The sequence below is a fragment of the Trichosurus vulpecula genome, chromosome 8, assembly GCF_011100635.1.
Source record: "Trichosurus vulpecula isolate mTriVul1 chromosome 8, mTriVul1.pri, whole genome shotgun sequence".
Lineage (NCBI taxonomy): Eukaryota > Metazoa > Chordata > Mammalia > Diprotodontia > Phalangeridae > Trichosurus > Trichosurus vulpecula.
The window spans coordinates 57,651,973-57,670,979 of record NC_050580.1 but is presented as its reverse complement, the minus strand read 5'-3'; the positions used below and the strand labels follow the sequence as shown (position 1 = coordinate 57,670,979).

General features: G+C 49.6%; 1 protein-coding gene and 1 non-coding gene across 2 annotated transcripts; both read left to right on the top strand.

Moving 5' to 3' along the window:
- Window positions 1-2,822: 2,822 nt before the first annotated feature.
- Window positions 2,823-5,622, top strand: ZNF503 (zinc finger protein 503). The gene is made up of 2 exons (XM_036736945.1): window positions 2,823-3,161; window positions 3,985-5,622. The coding sequence occupies exons 1-2, from the start codon at window positions 2,823-2,825 to the stop codon at window positions 5,620-5,622; spliced, it is 1,977 nt and encodes a 658-aa protein (XP_036592840.1).
- Window positions 5,623-15,273: 9,651 nt separating this feature from the next.
- On the top strand, window positions 15,274-15,375 carry LOC118830378. The gene has a single exon (XR_005009024.1). It is a non-coding gene; the product is annotated as a U6 spliceosomal RNA (small nuclear RNA).
- The last annotated feature ends 3,632 nt before the right edge of the window (window positions 15,376-19,007 follow it).

The following is a 19,007-nucleotide window of genomic DNA, read 5'->3' as shown; positions in this document are numbered from 1 at the left end:
TGCAAGTGTGTGTGTGTGTGTGTGTGTGTGAGAGAGAGAGAGAGAGAGAGAGAGACAGCAAAGAGAAAAAGGAGGGGGTAGAGAGAGAAGGAGAGGGGGAGAGACGGAGAGGGGGAGAGACAGAGAGACAGAGAGACAGAGAGAGAGAGAGAGGACGCTGCTAGGAGGGCAGGGCTGGGGCCTGGATGCCTTCGGTACAGCAGCCAGCCCAAAGTGAGAGCCCAGTCAGTAAACATCCTACACCTTCGCCATTCTCACACATCCCCATCTCCGCTTTTCTCCACCGACCCTCTTTCCTCTCCTCTTCCAGCTCTACAGCACAACCATTTATCAAAGGAACTTGACAACAAAAGAAGAGCCTGGGGAGGAAAAGATGGGGGAGGGGAGAATCAAAGTCTTTCCAGTCGCTGGGTGGGGGGTAGGTGAAGGCCGGAGGAAGAGAAAGCTCTTCTGCTTTCCCACCTTTAGTTTCGGTAAGTTTCCCGAGGTGACTTCGGGTGTCCCTCCGGAGGCCATCAAAGCCTTAAGAAATCATATACAGGAATGGGTAAGCCTAGGTACATAAAGAAAGCCATGTACACCAGCACACGCCGTTCCTTCACCTCGACTCTCATTCCAAACACCAAGAGCGGCAATACACAGGGAGGAAACGCGGTTGTCTTGCACCAGAACTCTCAGAGTTCGCATCTTTGACTGTGAGAATGTAGTCCCACCTCCACCATCGACACCAATACCGCACATCGTCTCCTGGCAGGTCACTAACTCGAAGGGCTTTGGAAAACGTGTCTGCAAATAATCAATTGGCTCACCAAAGCTAGCCATTTCTGTTGCTGAAGGGGAGACGGGGACCCGAAAACTTCCTTAGAGCTGAAAGGGACCCGGGACACTAACTCTTTCCCAGACGACCCGTCCTCCTTGGTCTACCCAAAATTGATTTATCAAGATGGAGCGGAAAACTAGACTCGGGTAACAGTGCCAGGAAAGGAGAGGGACCCACTCATAAAACCCTCCGGGATACCCCCCACAAATTTAGCCCTCAGGGAATAGTCTTGCGGGGCGCGGCTCCGAGTTTATGGCCCTGAAGCTTAAACGGACCAAGTGCGTCCTTCCATCTTATGCTTAGAACCAGGACGTGGCGGGGCCGGAGGAGGGGGTCGAGGAAAGGGGGTCAGGGTCAATCCACCACTATCTCCCCACTAAACCGTATACCCGGTGACGCATCCAGAGAAGAACTCTCCCCTGTTAGACATCACTAACCCTTTTCCCAGTACCCCGGCTCTCCGGAAATCCACGGACCTAACGAGAAGGTGCGAAGGGCCCTCCGCGCCCTTCTCAGCGCTCTGAGATCGAACGCGCAATTTACTCTTACGATTTATTTTCCTGAAACAGAACATCTTTTTTTCTTCTCTCAGTCTTTTTTCTCCACCCGTGAACCTCCCCCCTCTCCCCATCCGCCCTGTTTCCATTAAGCGGCCGCGACTGCTTTCCTTTTCCCCTCCTCCGGTTCCCTTTCGGTCTCTTCCTCTCTGTCTCTGTCTCTCTCCCTCTCCCTCTTTTTCTCTTCAAGTCGCACCCGCCTTGTAATCAGCAACAAAAGCTGACATAAATCACGGGCGGATTGACAAGAGCTGACAAATAACTGATTGATTGCGGTCGAGGAACATTGACAATTGATGGAGGGGTGGAGATGCCCGAAGAGGGGGGGGAGGAAGGGGGACAGGCAGAAAAAGGGGGGCGGAATGTGTAACATAGGAAGCATGTGATCCCCGCGCTTCCCCCAATCTGGGCTCCCCAGCCTGTCACATGGATAGGATAAGGGAGGGGACTTGGAGTGGGCAAGGCCAGGAGAAGCCACCGCCGCCGCAGCAGCAGCCATAGCTCCTGGTTTCTCTGGCGCGGAGCCTCGAGAAATCACAGGCGGGCGGGTCATCTTTCTACAGCACTCTACTAGAACAGTCCAGTATTTTTTCCTTTTATCAAGGACCTCGGGGAGTTCGGCTAGGTCAGGCGAAGAGGGTCTTTGCCCCTGGTCTCCCTTGGAGCTAACTGACAGAGCCTTAGGATTCACAAACGAGTTTCTTCCTAAGGACCCTCATCCTACTCTCGACGCCCCCATCCCGCCCCCCGGGTCTTTCTCTCGATTCCAGTCTGTTTCCGAGCAAGAAAAAGGGGAAGAGGGAAGAAAACGAGTAAGGCGTCCGACTGCAAACGGAAAATAAACCTCATCCCGTCCTCCCAGCAAAAACAAGGGAGGGGATGGGGAGGGGGAGCTGGAAGGAGGGAGCTGCCCATTAAAACCAGTGCGGAGAGTCCCGGCGGCGGCGGCGGCGGCGGCGCGAGGCGCGTCACATCCCTTTGACCCTCCAATCACCTCGGGCTCCCATTTGATTGGAAGGCGGCAAAGGCTTTAATCTCCCCCTAGATGCAGCTGCTTTTGAAGTGAGTTTCCTCGCCAGAGCCCCGTCTGGACGGGCAGCCGCTCACATCGCACCCAAGCGCAGCACTGGGCGGCCGGTCGGAGAGGAGCGCAGCGCTGGGGCGCAGCCAGTGGCTACACGGATAGCTCAGCGGCCCCACAAAATCTGCAGCGGCAGCGTCTCCTTCCCCGCCACGGGTCTCCTCCGAGGCCCCCCAGGATTATTCGCTTCTTGCCCGAGGCGCCGAGAAGGCGCACTGGACGCCTGCGGCGGCCGCTCCACCTCCTTCTCTGCCTCCTCCTCCCGCGTCTCCTCCTCCTGCTCCCCGGGCGAGCGCGCAGCCCCGAGCCCGCCCCGCGCCTCCCGGAGCCCTCCCCCCGCTGCTCCCATGCGCGCGGGTGGGTCATGAGCACAGCGCCCTCGCTTTCTGCCCTGAGAAGTAGTAAGCACAGCGGCGGCGGCGGCGGCGGAGGCGGCGGCGGCGGCAGCGGTGGCGGCGGCGGCGCGGACCCCGCCTGGACCAGCGCGCTCTCTGGAAATATCTCTGGCCCCGGCCCCGGCCCCGGCTCGTCCTCGGCCGGTAACACCAAACCTTTCCTTCACGCCGTGCCCCCCTCGGACCCTCTACGCCAGGCGAATCGCCTGCCTATCAAGGTGCTAAAGATGTTGACGGCGCGGACGGGGCACATTTTACACCCAGAGTACCTGCAGCCTCTGCCCTCCACTCCTGTCAGTCCCATCGAGGTAAGTTCCCCCCCCCCCCCCCCCGCCCTTACCCTCGTCCCCTTTATCATTTCTTCCTCGAGACCGTTCCATGAACCGATACTCGAGCCACGGCCCGGCGGGGTTTAGTTCTCTCTAGAGTAGGGATGGGGGGTGGGGGAAGTGTCCGGAGTGATTCAGCTCCCCTGGGGGACAGAGCTTCCGCAGCTGGAAACTAGGTCGGAGAAGGGGAGTGGGGCGCGCGGAAGTCAAGACTGGAGAGCTTTAAATGGACAGGGACTTAGAGGCCAACTTATTCCCCGTCCCCGTTTTCGCCGTCCTCCCACCGCCACCTCTGGTTTTCTGGGTCTTGGGCTGGAGAGGGGATGGAGAGTCCGATAGGTGCAGAAAACACTTAGGGCCGAACAGAGGCTGATAATAGTAAATAGCCTCCGAGGGGCAGCCCACCCGAAACCTCCCCTCCACTACGGCCCCCCCCCCCATAAGAGAGTCTTGAGTCGCTGATAGGGTACAGCCTTAAGCAGAAAAGCACATTTTGAGTGCTTGCAAATCCAATTAGCATCATCCCCAGAATTAAAAAAAAAAAAAGAGTATGGGGGGAGCGACTTTGTTGAGTGTAGATGATGACCGCACCTTTCCCTAGGGCGTTAGTTTCTCGGGATGTGGGGGGGGGAGGAAGGGGTCTCTTTATGCCCCTTCCGGGTAACCCCGAAGGGGCTCCGCGTGTGCCTTGGAGGACTGAGGGCCTTAGAGGGCTGGGGCCCAAGAATGGCTACGTGAGAACTAAGGATCCTAAAGGTCTCCTCTCTATCTTTCTGTTTCCCTTCTCGTCTGACCCCCGCAGCTCGATGCAAAGAAGAGCCCACTGGCGCTGTTGGCCCAGACGTGCTCCCAGATCGGAAAGCCTGATCCGTCGCCCTCCTCCAAATTGTCCTCGGTGGCCTCCAACGGGGGCGGTGCCGGGGGTGGCGGCGGCGGTGGTGCCGGGAGCGACAAGGACACCAAATCGGGGCCCCTAAAACTAAGCGACATTGGGGTCGAGGACAAGTCGAGCTTTAAGCCCTACTCCAAACCTGGAGCGGATAAGAAGGAGCCGGGAGGCGGCGGCGGCGGCGGCGGTGGAGGCGGGGGCGGGGGCGGCGGCGGCGGCAGCGGCGGGGTCTCGGCAGAGAAGTCAGGATTCCGAGTACCGAGCGCCACCTGCCAGCCATTCACGCCCAGGACAGGCAGCCCGAGCTCCAGCGCCTCTGCCTGTTCGCCTGGAGGGATGCTACCCTCTTCGGGAGGGGGCCCGGAGGGCAAGGACGACAAGAAGGACCCTGAAGGCGCCAGTGGCAGTGGCAAAGGGTCTGCTGGCTCCTCAGGCGACGGAGGCCCAGGAGGGCTGGCTCACGGCCGGATTAGCTGTGGGGGGATTAACGTGGACGTAAACCAACACTCCGACGGGGGTCCCGGGAGCAAGTCACTGGGCTCAGACTGCGGCAGCTCTGGCTCCAGTTCAGGTTCCGGCAGTGCCCCGACCTCCTCCTCGGTTCTGGGTTCCGGGCTGGTGGCCCCAGTATCCCCTTATAAGCCGGGCCAGACGGTCTTCCCCCTGCCCCCCGCGGGCATGACTTATCCTGGCAGTTTAGCCGGGGCCTACGCCGGCTACCCTCCCCAGTTCCTACCACATGGGGTGGCCCTGGATCCCACCAAGCCAGGGAGCCTAGTGGGAGCGCAGCTGGCCGCTGCTGCTGCTGGCTCCCTGGGATGCAGCAAACCAGCTGGCTCTAGCCCCTTGGCAGGGGCGTCTCCTCCTTCCGTGATGACTGCGAGTTTGTGCCGGGACCCCTACTGCCTCAGCTACCACTGCGCCAGCCATCTCGCCGGGGCAGCCGCAGCTAGTGCCTCCTGCGCCCACGACCCCGCAGCCGCTGCCGCAGCTCTCAAGTCCGGATACCCTTTGGTGTACCCCACGCACCCTCTCCACGGTGTCCACTCGTCGCTGACTGCCGCTGCCGCGGCGGGGGCCACTCCGCCCTCGTTGGCCGGCCATCCTCTTTACCCTTATGGCTTCATGCTCCCTAACGACCCGCTGCCCCACATCTGCAATTGGGTGTCGGCAAATGGGCCCTGCGACAAACGGTTCGCCACGTCGGAGGAGCTGCTGAGTCACTTGCGGACGCACACGGCCTTCCCCGGGACGGACAAACTGCTGTCCGGCTACCCCAGCTCCTCCTCCCTGGCCAGCGCAGCCGCTGCAGCAATGGCTTGCCATATGCACATTCCCACCTCGGGAGCTCCGGGAAGCCCCGGGACCCTGGCCCTGCGCAGCCCCCACCACGCGCTGGGACTGAGTAGCCGCTACCACCCCTACTCCAAGAGCCCCCTCCCTACTCCCGGCGCCCCAGTGCCGGTGCCGGCTGCCACCGGACCCTACTACTCCCCTTACGCCCTCTACGGACAGAGACTCACCACAGCTTCGGCGCTGGGCTATCAGTGAGGGGGGTGGGGAAGGGCGGGGAGGGAAGGAAGTTGGGGTGGGGTGGACAAGGGGTGGGTTTTTTGGGGGAGGGGAGAAAGCAGGGAAAGGGGGGGAATTTGGGGGAGGGGTGGGATGGGGGCCCGGAGGCATACAGATTACCCAACTGTGTGGGGAAGATGGGGCAAGAGAGGAAAAAAATATACAGTATATATATCTAATCCAGCAACAGCAGCGACAGAGATCCGATAAACACCCCTCTTTCCTCACTTCTCCTCTCCTCTCCTAAACTTTATAAAAGTTGAAAATATCCTTTGACTTTTTATAGAAAAAAATTGAGAAAAGTGTTCATCTGAGGACTGCATCGGAGAGCACAAGTATTTATTTATGTTAGCTCCAAGCGGACCCGTGGTTCAGAAGTGCATTATTTAGCTCAAGCTCCGTAGGTGTAAAGGAGGAGGAGAAAAATTTTAAAACTCGAAGGAAAAAAAAAAAATGGAAACCCCCCTCCCCCCTTGTAGATTATAAATAAAAAAAAACCACCACAGAACTAGAGGTCTTCTCTTTAATGTTACTTTAAAATTGCTATGATTGTATTGTACGTTCTTATTTAATGTCTGATGGAAACGACAAATTTACATGCATGTTTGTTACTAAAAGAAAAAAAACAACAACTCGCAATTTGTCAGCTCTGGTTTCAAATTGCAATTATTTTTAAGGTGTATACCATTGAAAGAGAATGGGTATTTTTTTGTATGTATTCTGGAAGAAAAAAAAAAGAAAAAACAATTCTATTCCAAAACCTCATTTGCCTTATTTTGTTCTTTGAAAGGAACACTTAACTATTTTTAATTTTTAAGTCCACCCGCTGAGAAGGGGACAAGTAAGGTTTACGTCATGTACTAAAATAATAGACAATGTATCGCTTTAAAAATTAAAATTCCGTATATTTAATGTATTAAAAGGTTCTACTTCTTATCTTTTTTTTTTTTTAATAGAGAAGAGCGAGGGGGGAGGCTTGACTCTAATCTGTTTGCAGTCTCCAAACGGCTCCTCCTCTCCTGGGCACTGGGTTAAATTCTTTATTTTGTTTTGGTTTTGTGAATTTGTGGTGCCGGGAGGGGGCAGCTGTTGTTCTTTGAGGGTGGAGGGAAGTAAACTTAAATTTGGAAGGGGAGTGCTCTTGTCAGTTTATTTCGTTTTGATTTTATTTTCTCCTGCAGCCAGTGTGGTGAGAAAATACTCCAGGATATTTTCCCTCGCATGTTACTAATTTTTTTTTTTTTAATTTCGTGGTTCCATTTTTCGGAAGGGAGCTGAGGGTGCCCGTATTCGATGGCTCCTCTGCTGGGAGATGAAGGGAAATCATTCCCTTTCCCCTGCCATTCTCTCAGTTCCTCGGATAGCTCCGAGCGAAGGTTTGGGGAGAGTACAGGAAAGAATTGTAGCGAACCCTCCCCCCACCCCAATTCCCAGGGGGAAATGAGTTTCCCTACCTTTTCTTTCCCCTGCGTGGTGACTCCAGGACAGGAGAGAGGCTTTGTGGCACTTAACCAACACTTTTTCTCTCCCTTTCCTTCCCAACTTTTACAATTCACCACTTAGCCTGGCCCCAGCTAGCCCCCTTGTTTAATATCCGGGCCCCAACCGGTCTCTTCTGCTGAGCGAATTGGACTTCTCAATCTCTGTTCTGGGAGAAACTGGCAACCCTGGCTGCGGGAACCACGGGCCGAGGCTGGGCCACAGGGACTGTGGGGCGCTCCCGCCCACCCTTACTAAACCCGGAAAAGAGACGAGGCAGCTCTGTACCTCTCCTCGGACCCGTTCTAGTCTGGGGCAGCTGGGGAGCGGGGGGAAGGGTCGGCGCAGAGGCCCACTGCTCCCAGCGGGCTTCCCGAGGCTTAACCAGATTGGCTCAGGAATTGGAGGACACCCGAAGCTCACAGGGATGGTGGGTTCTCCGTCAGTTTCATCGGGACCCTTCTCTGATCCTAAAAAGAGCGCGAGGGAAACTAAGCCTAGAAAAACCGGGAGAAAATCAAGCAGCTCCAGGTTAGAGCCGGTGGTTCCCCTGTCCCCAGTCTGGCGGTTTGGGACGCGCTGACACCTGGGTGCACCTGGAGGTGATTTGGCCCAGGCTGTCTCTGGAAGTTTGAAGGGGGAGAACAGGGAGGAAGAGGGGAGGAAAAAGCCCGCGGGGCTCGCCGCCCGGCATCCGCCTCTGCAGACTTGGCCAGCCTCCGTTCGGTCTGTCTTGTGCCCCGCGAGCATTACTGGGGAGCTCTGCCGGGCCCGGAGCTCCTCCTTAGGAGTCAGACGGTGAAGGTAGCGGGAGAGAAACTATCCCACGAAGGATTTCGGGCCTTTGCGGGGTACATGGACTGTTCTGGCTACTAATCTTGTTGCTTCGTATTTATTTGTAATTTCCCTACCACCCTCCTCCCGCAGCGCTCCCTTATCCTCTTTCCCGGCTTGGACGTAAATCGACCCGCGTGCTTCTCCCGGAGGCCGCTGCCCCCGGGGGCCCTGAGTGCCCACTTGCTCTCCGCCGTAGCCTCAGATACGGAGCTCCTAGGCTTGGAGGGCTAACTTCTTGGGGGAAGATCGGCGAGGCCCGAGAGCAGACAGAAAGCACCCAGCGGAACCAGGGGCCGGGGCTCGAGGCACTGAAGGGTTTGGGTAACAAGCGCTGCCTGGGACCAGGATGCCACCGCCGTGCAATTTGAATTTTCTTAGACATTTTCTTAGTTTTGGGGACGAAACCAGGTCTCTGGTAGCTTTCGGTCCTGGTGAACCCTAACCCTTCAAAAGAAAAAGAGGCCACCTTGTTACCTCTTTTATTCCCCACCCCAGATAGATCCCATACTAGGCAGGAGTGAAGGAGAGGAAATTCTGTTAGATGCTAAATTCTGGGCCTGCGCCTCGGTTTGAGCCAGTTCAGGGGTGGAGAACGCCACAGGAGAGAAGAGAGGCTGTGTCCTTTCTTAGGAACAAAGATGACCTTTCCTTTCAGCCACCCCGTTCCTGCTCACATAACCCTCTAGTACGACGTACATTTAGAATTTTTCTTTATTCCTCTTTTTCCTAGATGCCTCAGGAAGGGGAGCGGGGAAGATTCCTTTGCACCCTTCAGTCCTCCGCACCAGATTTCACTCTCATAATGGCCAACTCAGGGCCGTATCTGGGCAGGACTCAGGAGTCCCGTCTCTCTCTCCCACCCAGTAGGCCCTTCGGATGTCTCAGACTTCTCCGTTCTCCTCTCCCCCTTTAACATTATTACTATTTTTTGCTGGTGAGGGGTATTTTATGACATTTTCAAAATCTGATACATACTCCCCACCGCTACCATGCGGTGGTAGGCGTTTGTGGCTGAATACTAGGGGACAGGAAAGGAGAATAACAAGGGATGCCCCGACGTGTAGGAGATACGTCTAGTACGAAAACTGAGATTCAGGCGGAAAGAAATGGACTGTGTGTGTGTGTGTGTGTGTGTGTGTGTGTGGCCAGTCCGGAATGGAGGCTTACTCTCCGAGCAGAGGTGGGGTAAGGGGTTTGGAGTAGCCTAGAGAGAATGAAATGTCTCTGTTCCCGTCCCGCCCCCCTTCCTCCTCCAGTCACTGAAGTTAGATCCTGAGATGCGTCGGCCTTCGGAGCTTTTAAGTCTAGGTTTCCGGAGCCGCTTTTGGCCGCCAGACGGCGCTGCGGAATCCGGCAGAAAACAGGAAAATCAGCTAGGAAGGGGGTGGGAGCTGGAAAGCCTGGAGCCCAGCTCTTTCCTCCCCTTCTGAGGCTGGGAAAGACTCCTCCAACTCTGAAATTCTTCAGGGGACCGTGGCCAAACAGGAGGCTCCCTTCTCCCTTCCGCCCGGCCATACTCTCCCCTTGCCTCAACTCGCCCCTATTTACTCCAAGTCACACTCGTTCCACTTCTGTGTCTCTCTCTTCCCTCCTCCCTTTGGCCTTTTCCCCTTTGATCTGGTAGCCCCTCTTCCCACGCCCACCGCACCCCCACAGGACCACCTAACGGAAAGGAAAAGAGATGAAGAGAAATATGGGGGGCGAGGATGGCTTTAGAACGATTGGACCAGTCAGGGGGAACCTTGTTCAGTCTTGAGAGCCCAAAACTGGTTTCTTGACAAAGATGTCTCTCTATCTGGTTGTTGAAGTTCTGTGTTTCACTGTCTGTGGCTATGCCAGTTTCTCCTTGTCTCTGTCAGTCTCTGGGGGTCTCTGTAGTGCCTCCCTGCTTAACTAGGTTCTGGTCTTCCAGATTCTTCTCCAAACCAGTACTGGAGAATGGACAAAGTAGGCAGGGAGTGGGGAGGAAAGGGGATCTTATTATCACTTTTTATAAATGCATATATTTTTAATACCAGAAAATGATGGTCTCCGTGGTACATTGATATTTATTTTTCTAAGTTGTGGGTGTCACAATGAAGGGCCAGGGGAAGGATCCCCTTCCCTATCTCAATTTCCAAACCTCATTTAGGACTTGCAACTGCTCACCAGCCTCTCCCTTACCCAGGTAGGAAGAGTGTCTGGGGTGGGGCAGAAATGAAGTGGAGGTGGGGAGGAAATAAGCTTCTGCCACTAGAAAAAAGCCTTGCAGGGCTCCAAGCTTTCACCTTTCCGGACCTCTTCTTTCCAGTGAGCTTCACTGTCCTAGCAATAGGCAGCAGCATCCAGTGTCCTTCAGGTACTGAGTTTATGGAAAAGAAAATCTAGACTAAAGGCCCGGTGGCAGAGGGAGGCATCCATGTCCCATAAACCCTTCAAAACAGGCAAGCAAATAATGACCATGATTGCACACACACAACACAAATGATGCACTAATGCACACACATGAATAAAAGCCTTGTATAAGTATGTGTCTGAATGTTTTCATCTAATCATATGCACATATTACATTAAACACCCAGACTCAGGTGCACATTCTTGTACATATATGTGGATGAATAGGTGAGGGACAGAATAGGTTCCACATACTCACTTCCTCCAGTTTCTCATCTGTAAAATAAAGGGGTCAGATTGGATATCCTCTAAGGTCCCTTCCAGCTTGAAATCTATCATCCTATCATACTGTACTTTAAGCAGTGAGAAAAGACAGATATGAAAAATTCTCTCATTGGATGGCTTTGGGAAATCTGCAGAAAATTGCACAGAGTGAATGACATTGTCAGTGTATATGTGGTGTTCAAGGCCTTTGTCCACTTCATGTCACAGAGTAATGCGAGACTAGTTAATGAGATGGTGGAATTCTCAGAACTGAAAGAATCCCAGGGCTGATGGGGCCCTGTAGAGGACAATTGGCCCACCTCTTTGCCTTCATATAAGAGATTTTCTCCAGGTCCCTGACAGAAGGGATGGGGCCTTTCTGTTTGCTCTTCCCAGAGAAAGAGGCCCCACAGCCTTCCTTGCCCATCTGCTTCAGTTTCTCCCACCTCTCAAGGCCTGGAAGTTCTTCTGTTTGCCTAACCTAAAAAACTTCCTTTGTAATTCAATTCAGGTATATTCAACAAAAATGTCCAGAGGGTCTGATTGTGTTCAGCACTGTGGGAACTATAAAAAGCCCTCATCTTTATTCCTTTCTGAATAGAGGTGGAAAACAGCTGCTGTGTAGACACTATATATGGTTATCTACAGGAGAAAATTTGGGGAATCTCTTTGTCTAACTCTTTAGTATAGGTGACCTCCCAGTGGTAAGCCCTGAAAAGGCCTTGGAGCCCAGTGACCATTCTTCCAGTCCATTGAATGGTACCAAGAACCACTCAAGAAGGCAATAGTCCATCTGAAGCAACATTTCGATAACAATATCTTATTTTCAGGGTACTTTAAGGTTTGTAAAGTTCCTTACCTCATTGATCCTCCCAGCTGCTCTATGAAAGGGAAGGGCTACTATTATTCCTATTTTAGAGATGAGGAAACTTAGTCTGAGAGAGGTTAAGTGACTTGCCTGGAGTCACACAACTTGTATGTATCTGATGCTGGATTTGAACTTCGATTCCAATATTCTATCACTGCGCCACCTAGCTGCCGCATAAGTTCTACTAGTATTATTCTCTTTTACAGATGAGAAAATACAAACTCAAGAGAGATTAAATATACTGCATATTATCATACAACTCATGAGGATAAGAAATAGGATTTGGAAGCAGATTTCTTCTGATTCCAAATCCATCCCTCTTCCTCCTACCATACACAGCCTCTCCACTTTCACCATACCAACCCTTCCCTTCTCCCCCCACATCAAGAAATGACAGTGACTCCTTATTGCTCAATGGGTCAAACTCAAACTCTTCAGTGTGGCATTTAAGACCCTTCAAGTGACCCTCTTAAACACTCTGGCCATGGTATCTCTAAAAAATCTCCTCTAGTCAGAACATGTTCCTGAGAAAATAAGATAATAGGTTTTTGACTTGTCAGTGACCTTAAAAATCAACTATTTTAACATCTTGTTCACCAATCAATCAACAAGCATTTATTAATCACCTACTATGTGTCAGGTACCAGACAGTAGTGCTGCAAAGACAAAAATGAACTAATTCCTGCCTTTAAGGCAATTCCATTCCCTCAGAGGAGACAACATATGCCTGGATAAGTATATATGAAATAAATGCAAGGCAATTTGCTTGAGAGAGGGACTAGCAGCTGGAGGATGAGAAAAGGCCTCATGTAGAAGTTGGCAAATGAGATGAGCTTTGAAGGAATCTAGATATTGTAAGAGGCAGATGTGAGAAGGTAGTGAATTCTAGGCAGGCGGGACAACCAATGCAAAAATGTGGAGGTGGGAGATGGAGCATCATGTATGAGGACCAGCAAAGCCTGATCAACATGGATTCTTCTCTTACAAGAAAATTGACCCCTGACCTCTAGGGAGAGTGCCAAACACAACTTATGACTCCTTCAGGTGTCTTCCTACAGCTCAGTGCACTGGAAGAAACACACCAGGTAAGATGAAGTCAGGGTAGATTTCCTTTCTTAAAGTATCTCCTCTCCATTATATATTCATCCATCCCTTAGGTGGCATTCTCTGTACTGTACATACTGTATGTACTGTACATACATTTCTGATGTACTGGTGGTGTGTTCTCATGGATAAATCTTATCTCTCTAAGCAGACTATAAACTTGAGGGCAGGGACAGAGTTTACAATATTGTTGGTAACCTCCCTATAGTATAATGCAAATGAATTTAAGATTACTGGGTTGATCAAGGAAGGACTAAGGTCACTCTGGTCTAGACAACATCCATGCATATTTGTGGTCACAAGCAGGATCATGATTGTGTATGATTCAGAGTAAACACATCCCCGCTATTAGAAAAGAAACTCAGGAAGACCTGATTTCAAATCCAGCCTCAGACTTATTAGCTCTGTGACTCTGGGCAAGTCACTTACCCTTTGCCTCAGTTTCCTCACCTATAAAATGAGGATAACAATAGCACCTACTTCCCAGAGTTGTGAGGATCAAATGGGAATTAATATTTGTGAAATGCCTAGTAAAATGTGTGGTACATAGTAAGCACTTAATGAATATTTTTTCCCTTCCTTCCCTCCTTCCTTCCTTCCTTCCTTTCCTCCTTCTTTCTTTCCCTCCTTTCTTCCCTCCTTCCTTCCCTCCCTCCTTCCTTCCTCCCCTCCCTCTCTCCTTCTTTCCTTCCTTCTTTCCTTCCTTTCTTCCTTCCTTCCAGTGTGAGGCAAGAGCATCATTTTCTTAAATCAATAATGTCACCAAAATCATCCTGTGTATATGTTAGGTCTTCCATAATTGCTTGTGGATAGAAGGGGTTGGGGGGGGGGGGGACAACAAACAGGAAAAGAAGCCGGATCACCTGGCGATGTTATTTCCAGTGAGATTGGGAGAAAGGGGGTTTCTAAGTGTCATTGATCATTTTTCCCCCATGATGGGTCATATGTGTTAAAGGGGCAGGAAAGAATTCAGACACACATGGACTACATGGTGCTCATATTTAATGTACATGGGAAGCATGCACTTTGGATTCAGGATTGGGGAGGAACAGGAAGCAAGCACATAATTTAGAAAGATCCATCAAATGTCCCTTCCACTCATCCTCCCCAAATACAATACATTTCAAAGGGAAATAAAAATTGTTTTTGGTTTTTCTACTCTGAATTAACTATCACAGCACCTTTCCATTTGCATGGACAATCAAGATATGATAAATAAAAAAGCAAACCCCATCAGCAATAAAGGGAATGGGTCTCCCAGTCATCATTTCCTATGGTAAAGAGCTAGGACACCTATCTTGCTGAGACCTTGACAATGTCCGATGGAGAAAGATCTGGAAAGTTTTGGTCAGAGTGTTTTCCTCACGCGAAGATGGAGTCTGGCCTGATTTGTGCATCTAGGTTGGCACAACATTGGAAGCACCCTGAACTCTGTCATACCAAGAGTGGCAAAGGGGCAAAGGCCTCCTTGAATAAAAGCTCTCAAACAGGCCGTTAGGGTGATGAGATGGAATCTCAGAACAATTGCTCTAACAGAAAGACTTTCTGGGCTGTTTCTGAATGGCCTTATCATCACCCCTAATACACTGTCTTTATAAGAAGACTGACCCCCCCCCAGCCTCAAGAAAGGTACCAAACACAGCCACAGCTCAAGTAGAGGGAATTGAATACACATCATATTCCTGCAGCTTAGTGCACAATGGGAAATAGAGCAGCAAACTTTCTGTTTTGGGGGGCATCACCTGGGCTTTCTTCTCAATCTGCAAAACGAATCCACCAGGGATTAGGCCAGCTAATAATTCCCTGGAAAGCATACACCCTTTTTTTTCCTTTAGATAATCCACTAAATGCTGCTTCCCCAGACCACAGGTCTATTGTTCTCTGGGTAGTTCCACTTGCTCTTTGAATGTCTCCTGTCCTTCCCCGATTACAATGCTAAGAAGCAATTGGGAGGTGAGGCTCCGTCTCTGTTCTGATGGCATGCTGTCTGTCTCCTGAGATCTCAATGGAAATTGGTCAGATTTCACATGGGTTCTAAGGTGCTGGGGACATGCGTGAGTTAGGCCTGAAGCAATGTTGCAAATGGCAGCTAGGTGGTGTAGTGGATATAGGGCAATGGACCTGGAGTCAGGAAGACCTGAGTTTAAATTCAGCTTCAGACGCTTACTAGCTGTCTGACTCTGGACAAGTCATTTAACCTCTATATGCCTCAGTTTCCTCAAGTATGAATTGGGAGTGATAATAATAACACCTGCCTCACAGGGTTGTTACGAGGATCACATGAGATAATATTTGGAAATTGCCTGGCATGTAGTAGGTACTTAATAAGTGCTTGTTTCCTTCCACCCTTATTCCCACCCAGCATCTTGCCTAAGCAGGCATCCGGCACTGATGCCATCTCATGATCCTGGATTTATTAAAGCAATGCCAGCAGAGCATTTAGGGTTATGGAGGTTATGGAGATTGCTACCAAGCTAGGAAGGCTTCAAGCATGGGCTTGGGAAGGATTCATTGATCTATCATCTATCACCCTGTTGGCCACCAAGTGGTGAATTTTTTGGTCACAGCAATTTATGAAGATTAATCACTAAGGCACATAGTGGTTATAGTCTCTGTCACCAATGATAGAATGTAAGTACCTTGAGGGCAGGGACTGTTTTGCTTTTTCTTTGTATTCCCATGCACAAGGTAAACACTTAATAAATGCTTGTTGAGTGCTAGCTAAAAGATTGGAATGATACAGAGAAAATTAGCATGGTCTTTATTTAAGGATGATGTGTAAATTTGCAGTGATATATATATATATTCATGTATATGAATAAATTATGTATATGAATAAACAAATACATGAATAATATGTATGAATTAATTACTCAAAGCTTGTTGATTGATTGTTGGGCAAACCTTCATTGATAAAACCCTAGATTCTTGAAATATTGAAGAATGGGATGCAGGTGATGTGTCAAACATGAAGCAATGTTTCAAATAACCATCTACCCAAGGAGACTAACTGGAAAGATTCTGGCTTCTTCCAAGTAAGAATTCTGGTCTTCTTCCTCCATCCCACTTTACCCAAGTAGCAAAATGTACAGGAATTCAGGTCCTTCCATGTCCCCAGGAAAGGGAAAAAAGAGCAGGTTCCTCCTTCCCATTCCTGGGAACAGGCCACCCTGCCCTCTGTGGGATCGGTCTATTTCCAATTATTTGGGATGAGTCCAGGTCCTAGGCTGAACCCATTGTGGCAATGCATATTTCATGCCATAAATAGAGATCAGACTCCAGGGTTTACTAAGATTAAAAAAATTATTTAAAAGAAATTTCCCTGGTGACTAATAGATATATATGGCATTACACATATAATGCTACCATAATGACATGACTGGATTTACCCCTTCTATATTCTGTTGTTTGGGAGAAGGCTGTATTCAGCTGTCGATTTGTATTTTGGAATCTTGGAAGATGAAGGAAGTATGGAGACTCCCAACAGGTATGTTTCTTGGCTAAGAGATCAGTTAAAGGAAGTCTACTGATTAGCCATGACCTCAGCTTGGAAATTCTCAAAGAGAGGCAACAGATAGTATAACGTTTGAGTTCCTGGTGTTCCAGCTAGGGGGTAGAATCTTGCTTAGAAATGTCAGGGTGGGGCAGCTAGGTGGAGCAGTGAATAAAGCACTGACACTGGAATCAAGAGGACCTGAGTTCAAATCCAGCCCCATCCAACCACAGCCACTTACTAGTTGTGTGACCTTTGACAAGTCACTTAACCCCAATTGCCTTGCCTTACCTCCTCCAAAAAATAAAAAACCTCAGGGTCTGGGAAAACACAAAGATAACCAACAGACTGGTGGAGAGCTATGTCGATACATAAACCATATGAAGTAGTTGAAAGACATAGTTATCAGCCAGTCTATAAAGTAAGCCCAGAAATTGGCTGGGGTCCTCCAAAGACAGTACATTGTCACCACTTGCTGCTCACAGGACAGTTCATTGGACTATAATGATGGGGAGGAGAAGTGGCTGGGAGTCAGCCAAGCAGGCTCTGAAAGGGCTGTCCTGCCCCACTGTGTAGAGATGGACTATGGAATCTAGATGATGGCTCATGTAGAAAGAGTCCAGGTTGTAATTTGGATGAAGGGATTCTTGCATGATGGTACCCTCCCGAAGGCCAGGGAAGTCAAGACAGACTGCCCAGCCCTCCACAGGGTAGGGGGAGGAGCAGAAGGGAATCTGCATGTAGAAAGGGTCCAGATTGTGATTTGGATGAAGAGATTCTTGCACGGTGGTACCCTCCCGAAGGCCAGGGAAGTCAAGACAGACTGCCCAGCCCTCTGCAGGGTAGGGCAGAGCAGGAGGGAATCTGCATGCATAGGGAGAGGTAAAAGCTGAATGAAGAGGTTGCCCCTTTCTTGCATAGTGTTCTAGCTCTGGGGGTTCCTTTGGGACAGAGTACCTAACTGAGGGCTAGAGACAACAAGAGCCAGCCTGAGACATTCACAAGCTCAGGAGCCAGACTGTAGGCAACAGATGCTGAGGATACTGAGGATCAGATTGAGCCGTCCGTGAGTTCAGGGCTAGCACTGCAGGACCACAGGTCTTGTGATACTGAGGATACTGGACTGACCTGAGATCACTCTAGAAGCATCAGGACCATGTGACCAGTGACTAGCCTGATTTATGATGTTCTGGGTGTAACATAATGGAGAGGAGGGTATGCACATAGCCCAATGAACCCCATTGATGAAGAGTGGATGTAACACGTACTTAGTATGTAACCTCAAACTCTCAATCTTTAAGGGTTTATTAAGTACCTGCTGTGTGCCAAACCCTGCTGATACAAAGACCAAAAAAAAAAAATAGTTCCTGCTTTCAATGAAACATGTAGACATTATAATTTCTGAAGTTACTTATATATAGTATATCACCTCTGTATTTGTTCTACCATGTACAACCCTGATATATATTGAATTTATTTTATATTGTATTTATTACATGTAACCCATGCATTATACATTGCATGTGACCTATATGTCTGATCTATAGTACTCTATATGCTCTATTGCTTTATGTGCTATGTTCATGGGATCATAGATTTGGGGCCTAAATTTTCTTCTTTGAGTTCTCTATGACTGCTGCATTCTATTGTGGATAATATGTACTAGGTACCTGCAAATGTATTGTATTTTCAGGATTATTGCCTGTGACTGTGCTATCTGCCAAATAATACATGTTTATCATGCATATCTATAAAAAAATTCCCCTATCATGATTTTAAGGAGATTTCTAGTGGAGGCAAGGACATGAAGAAGCCCTGGTATGAAGCTCTAGCTTCTATGAAAAATTAGTCACTGAGAAGGAAAGGGGCTTAATTGGCAATATAACTCAAGTGGGGAGACTCACACCTACTTAAAAGGGAGACCAGAGTTACCCAAAGTCCCAGCATCCCCTTGAGCCATGCTTGTGAGAACCCACTGTGAGCATGTCATGAGGCAGAAACCCACTGACAAAACTAATCTAGGAAGGACTCTGGCTGCTCAACTGAGGAGTCGATTGTGGCCAACTGCCCCTGTCCCCTGGCGAGGGTATGTATAAAACTGGATGGGTATGGCCTATCTCGTAGGACAGTGCCTTGCTCATACAAGGGATTTAATAAATGCTTGTTAACTTGACTTGGCCATGGACATGAAGACTGTGTACAGCTATTTATGTCTATGGAGAACCACCTGGTCAAGCCACCTGGTCCAACCACTTTGTTTACCAGGTCAGATCCTAAGGCCCAGATTGGCTCCATGTCTTACCCAGGATCGAAGATTGTAAGTGGAAGAGGCAGGATTTGAAACAAATTTCTTCATCTCCAGACCTAGCGTTCCTTCCATGTGTTATGCTGTCCCCTCACTGCCCTTTGCATACCCAGTGACTAAAGCACTGTAAGCACTTAAAAATGGTGGTTGAGTTGAATTGTGTAGTTCACCAGGAATGACTCTTTGTATGACTGCATATGACCTTTGTACCCCTATCTGAATCTCTCTTTAATAAAGTATATGGTAGAACCCCCTCCAAGATCAACCCTCCCATGAGCTTCAGGCCATCAGAGCCAGCCCAGGCAGTGGAGTTTAAAGCACAACCCAAGACGGCTTCCTGGCCACTTTCTGAGGATGATGGACTCATTCTCCATTTTACCCACATTATCTAGCCTCTCCGCCTTTATAATATGGTCATTGTTTGTTTCTCTTTTTTTAGTTTCTATTTATTTTATTGTTTCAATCGATTTCAGGTGAACCTATCCTTGTCCTCCCTAAGTAAGACTACCTAAGTGCCCTGAGGGCAGGGAGCCCGGTGGTAGATCTTTAGCCTGTACCCCAAATTCCTAACAAAGGTCTCTTCACCCTATCCTCTCAGTATAGAATTGTTGATTACCTGACCCAACTAGTAAATTTTTGAA

Bases quoted from the DNA above. Each gene is read 5' to 3' on its own strand.
- ZNF503 (XM_036736945.1), top strand. From the start codon at position 2,823: ATGAGCACAGCGCCCTCGCTTTCTGCCCTGAGAAGTAGTAAGCACAGC. The intron at 3,162-3,984 runs GTAAGTTCCCCC...TGACCCCCGCAG, and splicing joins CTCCTGTCAGTCCCATCGAG to CTCGATGCAAAGAAGAGCCC.